Genomic DNA, 12,316 nt, shown 5'->3' with positions numbered 1-12,316 from the left:
GAAATACACAACTGGATCATACACACCACTGAACTCATCAACACATCTCTTTACTTAATATTGTTGTCAGACAAACATGAAATAATTTCATATAATCCGATTCATTAAAACACAGCACACTGGTTGATAGTAGAAAATGCTAAAATATATATCATGACAGTGTACCATGAGAGTGATCATGATGGGCAGCCCGTATGTTATTTCATTGGTGGATTCAATGAGGATGACAGTCAGACTGATGGTCATTCTGACCACGCCTCCAAGGAAGGCTGCAGCTCCGATGAGAGCAAAGGTCCCGGAGTAGATATCCATTCCCAGTTTCCTAACAGAGGACAGACGCACATTAGGAACCAGTATGACTCCAGACTGTGGGGAATCAATATGTGATGAGAGTAGGGTACAACGGTACAACTATCTCCAAAAATATTGCTGTTTTATAACGATATTACACATTTATTGTTATTATCAGTCAATATGACCCTAAAAAGAAATGAAAACAGAAAGGTTTTGATATGGTTGAACAAACATTTTATTACTATAAATGAAACAAGCCAGTTGCAAAAGTCTCCTTCATAAAAATAAGTAAAATAAAGGTGAGATTCTTCATCCAGTTGCATTTTTTTTCAATACTGTACATAAGCAAATGTACAAGGTATGATAACTGTCAACTTTTATATTACAGTATACCTTGAAGCCGGTATATCGCTGCAACCCTAAATGAGAGGAAGCTGAGGGGAGAAAGAGCAGGGGGAGGAATATACAGTGAGAATGTGTGAGGTGAAGTGCACAGTTAGTATGCTAACAGTGATCGCTGTCTGCTGTGATAGCAGAGGACTGAGACAGAGAAAATCATCTAGTTAGCACAGTCCATCATGTGGACTGTAGACCTGCATGACCAGCAGGGATGTTTGGGTTCCCACACATTTGTACCAATGAATATTAACAACTTTTCCATAACATTTGACCCCATTTCCATGCCTTTATTTACTGTAGGTTGTTTAAGAGGGTTCTTGCACCATTTTAAAAGTCAAATTGAATGCTTTTTAGGACCTTTTTAAGACCTCAACAAATATAATTTAAAATGTCAAAACAATTTCTTTGGTAGAAAATACACAATTTATTGCCTCCTACATTGGAAAACAAAACTTAACTTTTCACATTTTTTATCAATAATGTGCAATGTGCAAATTAAGAAACATTTTTCATTAGGGACCTTTTTTCCCAAATTAAGAGACAGAATAATAACAGTAACACTTACATCACTTAAAGCAGTAATGTACATAACTGTTTGAAAAACAACACAAATGTTATCACATGACTTAACGAGAGAAACCAATGAACAGAGAGGTCCATTGTTTTGTAACATCCCAAATTCTCCTCAAGACATGTGGCATAGCTCTGTCGCTCTCTTCTCAATTTCACGGTCTAGGTCCACCAACTCCCCTCTCTTGTCCTTGCATCTTTTTCTCATCGAGTTGGATTTAGTGATGAGTTCTGCCATCTTGGTCCCTGCTGTATTCTCAGCCTTCTCTGCCAAGGCTATCTGCATCCTTCTCTAGAGTTTCGCACACACTTGAGATTGTTCTTCTTTTCTTGCATAGCTCTTCAAGCTCATCTTCAGCCCTTTTTCTCTTGTCCATCTGTTTTGTCTTTTCCTTTTTCTTCCTCTCATCTTCCAAGTCGATCCTGTACCGATTGCGTGCAGTTGTACACTCATTTAGCAGCTCTTTAGTTAGTGGCACTTTGAGCACTCCACCACACATGCTCACGTAGTCACAGATTAGTCTCTGTGAGACTACAGTGTCCTTGTTCATATTGCACATCTCCACCTCCTTGTTTATGAAGAATCCACGCTCCACAGTAGCTTGTCCATGGGACAGAAGCAGCAGCTTTTCCACAAAGCTCCAAAGTTCTGCATATCCATTCATGGCCTCATGCAGGAAGCTGTCAACTCGTGATTTTCCGTCCAACACACTGAAGGCCATGAATTCCTCTCCTCTGGCCTCACTGAAGAGGAACTGCTGAAATTGTTGTGCAATCTCATCACCTGCATTTAGATAAAGTAAAGCACATTTGTACTATTTTCCAGTTAAATATTAGGCCTACAGACATTTGTTATAACTCATACTAGGCTATATTTCCAATGATAAAATACAACTAAAATGATGAACTGCAAAACAACAGGCTAGTTAAACTTCTACATCTAAAATATGGCAAAATAAACCCTAAACTGACACAAATTAGACCACAAATACCCATCTTTTAAGATTTTTGCTTTTAGATGTTTTATTACATAAAGTGTATGAATCCCATGACCAAAATAGACATACATTCTGTCACTGTGTTATCTATGAAGAATTTTAGTGAAAATAAATGATTCCCCTTCTTGCCCCTCAAGGACACCTGGAATCCACTTTTAAAACCACTGATTTAGGAGCCCAAAGACTCTCTTTGCTAAACACTAGGCATATTGTTCACATGTCTTATGTCTACACATATTACCCACTGTGACTCCTCCTGACAACTTCTTGTCCTGCACAAATTTCATGATGAGGGCCTTCATTTTTTTGCAGGCATGTGTCTGGTTCAGGGAGCATCTTTTGGGGGTCCAGGCACATCGTATTTCGGCCAGTGGGGTACTTCAGTGGGCACTTTAATAGAATGTTGTGACAAATTTGTGACAGAGCACTCTGGCTGTCTCGGATGAACAGTAACACATCACGCTCACTTCCACCACTCTGACTGCCCGACATTCCCTGACAAAAGCACAAAAGTCACAAGTGTCACCTGAAACATCAATTAAACTCTCCCTATGTGTAACTTACACTACACAACATTTGACAAATCCAGTTAATATGTCAGCTGCTTGATGTCTAAACAATTCATCTAATCTCTTAATTTTCAACATAATTACTTCACTAGTCAAGTGATGTTGCAGCTGCTATAGCACACTGTTGAAGTCATCTAAGATAATAAATGTTACCTTGAGGGCAGCTGTGGCTCCCATGCCAATGTCCACTTGCATTGGACTGACCCAAAGCCTTTGGTCTGTCACATCAAGCATGACCAGCTTTACTGGGGAAACATCAACCTGGACGTCTTGCTTTATGAAGCGTCTGAGAAGGCTCTGAAAACAGAATAGCACAAGCATAATAATAATAATTATTATTATAATCAAAATTAGAAAAAGTATTACATTATTTAGAATACTTACTACAAACATCAACATGCTGAAAACTCACTACTTTGTTTTATTGTTCATATCCTCTGTAAATAATGATGCTTGAATGACTAAACCATTTATACATTTTTAGTAGTCGTTAGGCCTACCCTGATTAGATCCTCCAAATCTCTGCTGGGTAAGGGAATCATCGGGCATCTGTCTGGTACTTGGTGAGAAAAGGTTGAAAACTTCTTGACACTCATGAAGTGCAACTTTGCCAGGATAATGGGATCCATCCGGGCTTCTGCGATGTTGTCATATGACGATGACCTTGGATTGGGGAGCTTCTTGGCTTTGACCTGATCCACATAGGAGACGATATATGGCCAAATTTCAATGGCTCTCTCCACTGCTGGAAGGTTTTCCAGCCAACGATGTCCACAGAATGTCAGAGAAAATGTATCACACTTGGTCACTAACACAAAGGCTTCCCTCCTTGCAGGTGCACAATGAAACAGGTAGTGCAGGGCTTTCAGGACTTTCTCAACTTGCCACACCCGAAGCCATTCTTGAACAAGTTGTGCATTGTGTGAAGGCCACAACTCCCAATTATTTGTAGTTGCGCTCTACCAAACTGCTCTCTGTGTTCCTCTTATAAGAGTTCAACAAACTTCCAATTAACACTGGGCCCATCCATTGACAGTGAGAGCATGTTGTTCAAATTCAGCTCCTTTGTACATTCCTGCACATTTGGAAAAAAAGAGGAAATCACCAATTCAATGTGCCAAGTAAACCATATTAGGTTAAGGTTCCATTAGTGTAATGATGACGATAATAATAATAATAATAATAATAATACTAATATTAATACTAATAATAATGGTTTTTCTTATATAGCACAGAGAGAGAGATCAAAAACATCCATCAAAACACCAGACAACTTAATTGTGATAACAGCAATTATTCTTTTGTTATTATTTGTTATTCTAATGATTTCTTGCTTATATACACATAGACACATACAGATACTAAATCACACACACACACACACACACACACACATATACAATAAATAACAATACAATGCGGGCATACACAAACACACACACAATAATTAACATTAATCATTACATAATTGGTACCCTAGGTTTACTGCTTGGGGGGTGGGGGACAGAAAATTAAATGAAATTGCATAAATAAGATAAATAACATAAGGCTATTTAGTTTGTTTAATAAAAAGACATGGTCTAGACCTGTTCTATGGGAACGGTGACCTTATATGACCTCTGTTGTGATTTGGTGCTATTTGAAAAATAAAATTAAATAACCATACTAGATTTATCCCTAGGGTAGCTTTGCTGTAGTTCAACTTCTTCCAGTGTGAGGTAATTGGTAGTTTGTAAAGCTATGCTTTCAAAGAACTGCTGCTAATTGTAGCTGCCGTTAGCCAGTTATCTCAGTTAGCCATGTATCTAGTGGTCCTCTGCTGACTCTGCCCGGATAGTGAGCACTGAGAACCGGGGGAGTGTTGGTGTTTACACCGCTAGCATAGGGGCTTTGGACTGCACTAACGATACTCAATTTTACACCACACATTGTATAGTATGCGATTTCAAACACAATTGTAATGTTACTTACACTGAAATGTCCCAACATGTCCTCGGCTCTTGAGTGACCCCTGAACTCCGACCCATAGTAGCAGGAGATGACATGGTGTGTGCCGGTCTCATCATCAGTAGTCCAAAACCGCAAATGAAGGTCTTTCTCGATTTATTCATGCTTTCATCAAACTTGATAACATATGGCTTCTCACTAACGCTGCAGGAAAGCTTCTTCTTGATGAATGAAGTGATGCCATATTTGGCGACATATGCCATTTTATTTTCACCACAGGTGAATGTCTTTGCAACCTGCAAAACGGGGAACATGGCAGCAAAGACGCCACTTATGTCCTCGTTAGATTTAAATGAATTGTGCCTCATCACAGTGTGGAGAACCCACAGTACCTCTGCCTTTTGGGTCTCTGGCAGTGAAATGAAGCTTCTCATAGCCGAATGGGAGGTGGTGATGGAGTCTGAACTTGTAACTAGACTTGCACTGATAACAATTTTTTGGGCCAATACAGATTTCCGATTTGCAGAGTGTTTGGATGGCCGATTCCGATTTCATTTTTTTCAAACCACTTTACAGCACACAAGATATTGCAATATTTTCTATCTTTCCTTTATTAGAACATTTTAAGCAAGATTCAACCAGCTTTTCAATAATCATCTCAAACAAACAAACAAAAACGGTGACACAGGTTAAGAAACATTTTCCTTTTTGCTCAAATATAACTTCAGGTACAGTATTAAAATAAATAAGTAAAAAAGGCATACATAAATAAAAACACAGATAAATAAAATAATAATTCTTGGTGTATAGCATTTGTAGGTAATTTCTTGAATCGACAAAAAGTAAAAATATCGCCTGTGGAAAATTCACACAGGCCTTCAGGACGCGCCTGCCAGTAAGCGCGCAGACACGCGCATCTTCTGCACGTGGACACGCGCCTCGTCAGTTTCAAGCGGCACAGTTTAGCAGTGAGAGCTCCACAGTTAAGTTTAACACGGACAATTAACAACTTTCTCCTTCTCTCTTTTGATGTGTGTGCATCAATGATTAAGGTGAGAAGCTGCCCGTGTTTCACTTACAGTAGAGTGAGTTTAATTTGGTTAGCATGTCAACTTTGTGTGTTTTTCAGTTTGTCTTTGTTTGTTGTTGTCATTGAAAATTAAAGTATCCTTTCGAACCTGATTCTCTGGCCGGAATCATTTACTCCATAGTTGTCCTACCCAAACCAGTGTGTCCCTGAGGTCCCCTTCCTCACATCGCCCAAGCCGTGAGTTGCACATGTGTGTGTGTGTGCGCTGCTGATATTACGCGATGTCAATCATGTGGCGCGCCAGGAATTTGACCAGCGTTTTAAATCGGCATATTTTAGACTGACTGGCTGGTCGCAGGTCATGGCCGATCACGTGAAAACCAGCCCGATTCCGAGCACTGCCAATTAATCAGTGCAAGTCTACTTGTAACGTTAGGTCGTGCTGCAAACAATACAGGGATTAGCCTGTCCCCGCTATGGCTCGTTGCTGCCATGTACTGCTGGTGCTTTCCTCCTTTCTTATGCAACTCGACGACTTTGAGTCCCATGGTCCCTAAAGAAAGAGTCTTTTTTGACCGCTCACCTTGACAACAACAAAATGGCGACACACAGTCTTACGTCAACGTCTGTAGCTGACATACCGTTAAACTGATGTTCATAGCGGAGTCTCTCACTGACAACACCTACAGCAAATTAACGGTAAATTCAAGACAATTTAAGACCTTAATTTCCCGGATTTTATTTTCAGACATTTTAAGACTTTTTAAGGACCTGCAGGAACCCTGTTTAATATAAGTAATGTTAGACAACCATAGCACACTATCATGACACTCTTGCTCCAGTGTGCTTTGCCCTAAGACAGGCATTCTAACAAAAACGTAGTGTGGAATATGATATGGAATCCCTTTGTGTCTACACATACAGTAGACGCAAAGCTGGAACAATATCTGGCCTTGCTATGACAGCTTTGAAATATGTGCTGACGCTGGCATTCTGTTGAGTGGGTTTTGGTAGTCTTGATGCTTTTTCCCTTTAACATGGCTGACCAGAGCCGCGACCCCCATGTGCCAAGATCAAACGTTTTACTCTCACCCTGGTGAAAATAAGATAAGACCATCAGATGTGGGAGTCGTAAATTCAGGATGAATTCCTGAGTGGAGTTTCTCTTGTTAACCAACCTGAAATGTCTCCTGAAAGTAAACTATACATTTTATCCATGTTCTAAAATTGTAACTGTGCATAATCCTTGTTTTTTAGTTGAATATTTTTTTTCCACTCTTGTAGGTCATCGTATGAGTGAGTTATAATTTCAAATGTTTAATCCCTCATTTAACACAGAGTCATACTGCCATCTAAACTGGACAGGCTTTTCCCTCTCTGCATGCTCTCTGTCTTCAAACAAAGAGAGCTCTTTAACACTCATCTCCACAGGAGGTCATCTCACACCTCAGTGACACACCACTCATCAAGCTTGATTGGGCAGTACTGTTACAGTGACATGCCCCTCTGTGATGTCACCAAACTCTAAGCTAAGTTCTGCTCCTTTCAAACAGTCCTGCTCTCACACTGGAACTGGGGAGCAGCCCACACCTCTTTCCTGCTGGGCCTGGAACAGCCCAGATGTTCAGGCCATTGCTCCATGCCCTGAACCATCAAAGGTGGGGCTAACTGCTAACAGACTCTCTTTTTCCTGGACCACGACTTGCCCAACCTCAAGGCTGAGGCAAACCTGAACCACAGAGGTTAGACTTGCAAGCACAAGGTTTGCAACTAGCTTTCCAGCAACAAGAAACTAAGTGATTTAGCACCCAGCGTCGAAATCTGCAAGGACCCCGAGCAACTGGCTTCTGACTGATCAGAACCATTGGAACAAGGACACAGCAAAGACTGCAGCTGGAACCACAGCTCTTCCCAGCCTGCTTGTGCCGGCTAACAAAGCAGTACACCACCAAGTGACTCTTTCTCCCATCCACTCAAGGATCAATAAAGTAACAACTGGGTATCGCTTTATCACAGCTTTACAGGCTAAGCAAGACTGTTTAACTTGTTGTATGTGATTTAATGCTATCATTGAGGTATTGTTGTGATTGTTTGCATTTAGGTAATTAATTAGTTGGCTAAGGCTAAGTGTTTGGTTTGCTAATACTGTTCACAAACAGATTCTTGCACACAACTAAACAATCTCTGCAATAATCCAGACCGTTTGCAACACAAATCACATTGACACAGACTTATTAACGAATATGCTTTCAACAGAGCTACACCCAAACAGGCATCTCAAAGTTCCTGCTTCTTTTCCTTTGTCTTTGTCCTGACCACACGGTCAGACAAACACCTCCCCCGATCTGAAGCCAGCTTTGATTCGGCCATCTTGTAGTTCTCTGTTGTCAGACATTTTGTCTTTGATCACCACACCCGCCTTTGTCTTTCTCTCTCTCTCTCTCTCACTCTCTCTCTCTCTCTTACACACACACACGCACGCACGCACGCGCGCACACACACACACACACACACACACACACCAAGGTTGTATATAGTTAGTTAGAATTTGTGTGTTTGGTTTTGCTTTGCTACTTTGTGAATAAATATAATTCTTTGGAATCATACCTGCTGTCTGTTTAATGTTGCACAAGAGTGAATTTTGGTTGTTGTCATTAATTTAGTCGATCATTGACCTGCGACCTAGGCTGTCCTGGTGCCACGTGCACCGATGGACATCCTTATGTTTAAACATGGTGTTAGTTATGGCCAAACTGCGACCTGCACAGAAGTCCAATAACTGAACACCACTCGGGTTCAGATCGGGCAGGCCATTCCTCCCAATCACGCCCCTCCAGGTCCCGCTGTCATTGCCCATGTGAGCGTTGAAGTCCCCCAGCAGAACAATGGAGTCCCCGGTCGGGGCACTGTCCAGCACCCGTCCCAGGGACTCCAAAAAGGGTGGGTACTCTGAACTGTTGTTCGGTGCATAAGCACAGACAACAGTCAGGACCCGTTCCCCGACCTGAAGACGCAGGGAAGCAACCCTTTCATCTACCGGGGTAAACCCCAATGTACAGGCAGAGAGTCTGGGGGCTATCAGAAAGCCCACCCCGGCCCTCCGCCTCTCACCCGGAGCAACTCCAGCGAAGGAGAGAGTCCAACCCTTCTCAAGGACTAGGGTTCCAGAGCCGGAACTATGTGTCGAGGTGAGGCCGACTATATCTAGCTGGTAGCGCTCAACCTCTTCCACAAGCTCCGGCTCCTTCCCCACCAGAGAGGTGGACCTCTCTGGCGGGGAGGCTGTAACCGAGGATCGGACCGCCAAGGCCCCCGCCTTGGTCTGCTGCCCAATCCACATTGCACCGAACCCTTCTGGATCCCTCTGCGGGTGGTGGGCCTGCAGGGGGACGAGCCCATGTAGCCGGTTCGGGCTGGGCCCAGCCGGACCCCATGGGTGAAGGCCTGACCACCAGGCGCTCGCCCACGGGCCCCAACCCCAGGCCTGGCTCCAGGGCGGGGCCCCGGTAACCCTCCGGGCCGGGTACATGTGTCCTTGTTTGTGTCCATCATGAAGGGTCTTTTGAACCGTTTTTCATCTGACCCTTCACCCAGAACCAATCTGCCATGGGAAACCCTACCAGGGGCAAAATGCCCCCGACAGCATAGCTCCTAGGGTCATTAGGGCACTCAAACTCCTCCACCACGATAAGGTGACGGTTCACGGAGGCACCAGGACAGCCTAGGTTGCAGGTCAATGATTGACTTTGTAGTCGTATCATTTGACCTGCGGCCATATGTTCTGGACACTCGGGTGAAGAGAGGAGCAGAGCTGTCAACTGATCACCACCTGGTGGTGAGTTGGATCAGATGGTGGGGGAAGACGCCGCGCAGACCTGGCAGGCCCAAACGAACAGTGAGCGTCTGCTGGGAACGCCTGGCGGAAGAACCCGGGAGAGCTTCGACAGCGTCCCGAGGGCAGAGGGGGACATTGAGTCCAAATGGGCCTTGTTCCGCTCTGCCATTGTCAAGGCGGCGGTTGTGAGCTGTGGCCGCAAGGCCGCTGGGGCCAGTCGCGGTGGTAATCCCCAAACCCGCTGGTGGACACCAGAGGTGAGGGGAGCCGTCAGGCTGAAGAAGGAGGCCTACAGGGCATGGTTGGTCTGTGGGTCTCCGGAAGCAGCTGACGGGTACCGGCGGGCCAAGCAGAGCGCAGCGGTGGCAGTCGTGGAGGCAAAAACTCGGGCGTGGGAGGAGTTCGGTGAGGCCATGGAGGAAAACTATCGATCGGCTCCAAAGAGGTTCTGGCAAACCGTCCCGCGCCTCAGGGGGGGAAGGCGGCAACTTGCTCACACTGTTTACAGTGGGGGCGGGGAGCTGCTGACGTCAACTGGGGACATTGTCGGGTGGTGGAAGGAATACTTTGAGGAGCTCCTCAATCCCACCAACACGTATTCCAGTGAGGAAACAGAGACAGGGGTCTCGGGGGCGGGTCGTCCAATTTCTGGGGCAGAAGTTGCTGAGGTAGTGAAACAACTCCGAGGCGGCGGAGCCCCGGGGGTGGATGAGATTCGTCCTGGATATCTCAAGGCTCTGGATGTTGTAGGGCTGTCCTGGCTGACACGCCTCTGCAACATTGCGTGGACATCGGGGGCAGTGCCTCTGGAGTGGCAGACTGGGGTGGTGGTCCCCATTTTCAAGAAAGGGGACCAGAGGGTGTGTTCCAACTACAGGGGGATCACACTCCTCAGCCTACCCGGTAAGGTCTACTCCAGGGTGCTGGAGAAGAGAGTCCGGTCGATAGTTGAACCTCAGATTGAGGAGGAGCAATGTGGTTTTCGTCCCGGATGCGGAACCGTGGACCAGCTCTTTACCCTCGCCAGGGTGCTGGAGGGGGCATGGGAGTTTGCCCAATCAGTCTACATGTGTTTTGTGGATTTGGAGAAGGCTTACGACCGTGTCCCCAGGGGCATCCTGTGGAGGGTGCTCCGGGAGTATGGGGTTGGTGGCCCCTTGCTAAGGGCTATCCAGTCCCTGTACCGAAGGAGCATGAGTCTGGTTCGTGTGGCTGGCAGTAAGTCGGACCTGTTCCCGGTGAGGGTTGGACTCCGCCAAGGCTGCCCTTTGTCACCGGTTCTGTTCATAACTTTTATGGACAGAATTTCTAGGCGCAGCCGAGGGGTGGAGGGTGTCAGGTTCGGTGATGGGAGGATCTCGTCCCTGCTATTTGCGGATGACGTGGTCCTCCTAGCTCCATCGAACAGTAACCTCCTGCTCTCGCTGGGGCGGTTCGCAGCCGAGTGTGAAGCGGCTGGGATGAGAATCAGCACCTCCAAGTCTGAGGCCATGGTCCTCAGCTGGAAAAGGGTGGATTGCCCACTCCAGGTCAGGGGGGAGGTCCTTCCTCAGGTGGAGGAGTTTAAGTATCTCGGGATCTTGTTCACGAGTGAGGGTAGGATGGAGCGGGAGACTGACAGGCGGATTGGGGCGGCGTCAGCAGTGATGCAGGTGCTTAACTGGTCCGTTGTGGTGAAGAGGGAGCTTAGCCAGAAAGCGAAGCTCTCAATTTACCGGTCGATCTCCGTTCCAACCCTCACCCATGGTCACGAGCTCTGGGTAGTGACCGAAACAATGAGATCGTGAGTACAAGCGGCCAAAATGAGTTTCCTCCGCAGGGTGGCTGGGCTCAGCCTTAGGGATAGAGTGAGGAGCTCAGACATCCGGGAGGGACTCGGAGTAGAGCCGCTGCTCCTCCACATCGAGAGGAGCCAGTTGAGGTGGTTCGGGCATCTGGTAAGAATGCCTTCCGGACGCCTCCCTTGGGAGGTGTTTCGGGCATGTCCAACCGGGAGGAGACCTCGGGGCCGCCCCAGAACACGCTGGAGGGACTATATTACCCGGCTGGCCTGGGAACGCCTCGGGGTTCCTGCGGAAGAGCTGACGGAAGTGGCGGGGGAGAGGACTGTCTGGGCTTCTTTGCTGAGGCTGCTGCCCCTGCGACCCGGACCCGGATAAGCGGAGGACAACGAGTACGAGTACGAGTACAAGTACGAGTACGAGTCATTAATTTAATTATTAATCGAAACTCCAAATTAATAGTTCAGCGTATTTTATGAGACTGATATCTTTAACTGGCTATCATTTTCCCTTTACGGGAATGATGCCCCACGAGGTGATTTAATATTAATTAAGTCACATTATTTAACATAATTATTAATTTTCATTAATTATTATTAATACTTATTAATTATTTCCAATAGCCAATTGACCCCAACATAACTGGTGCCTCTGTGTGATGCCCTAATATGTTGATCACAACATATTTGGCGCCGCCATGTGAGACCTAAAATTATGTTCCCAACATATTTGGTGCCTCCGTGTGAAGCCCGAATTTAAATCCCTACATATTTGGTGCTGCCGTGTGAGACCTAAAATTATGTTCCCAACAATAGTTGGGGCAACAAAGAAGGGTTTCCATAGAAATCCCATATTATATTTCAAGTTAAGATATAGTTGGATTGATTAATCAA

The 12,316-nt window shown here is 45.4% G+C and overlaps 1 protein-coding gene and 1 pseudogene across 4 annotated transcripts in view; both read right to left on the bottom strand.

The window, feature by feature from the left end:
• The window catches only part of clcn6 (chloride channel 6), a 178,324-nt gene that overhangs the window by 112,533 nt on the left and 53,475 nt on the right, over positions 1-12,316 (bottom strand). For all 3 annotated transcript variants that reach the window (XM_033629850.2, XM_078170352.1, XM_033629849.2), the window contains exon 16: positions 166-322. In XM_033629850.2, coding sequence (XP_033485741.1) covers positions 166-322 — 157 coding nt within the window. The remainder of the gene's footprint in view (positions 1-165; positions 323-12,316) is intronic.
• LOC117258737 (uncharacterized) lies at positions 370-9,349 on the bottom strand (annotated as a pseudogene). The gene is made up of 5 exons (XR_013491960.1): positions 4,802-9,349; positions 3,331-3,905; positions 2,984-3,127; positions 2,503-2,756; positions 370-2,047 (listed from the first exon to the last, which is right to left on the bottom strand). The product of XR_013491960.1 is annotated as an uncharacterized LOC117258737 (transcript).

Source organism: Epinephelus lanceolatus, chromosome 8 (genome assembly GCF_041903045.1).
Source record: "Epinephelus lanceolatus isolate andai-2023 chromosome 8, ASM4190304v1, whole genome shotgun sequence".
In the NCBI taxonomy this organism is placed as follows: domain Eukaryota; kingdom Metazoa; phylum Chordata; class Actinopteri; order Perciformes; family Serranidae; genus Epinephelus; species Epinephelus lanceolatus.
Note: the sequence above shows the minus strand (reverse complement) of the source record. Positions and strands in the feature narration are given on the sequence as shown.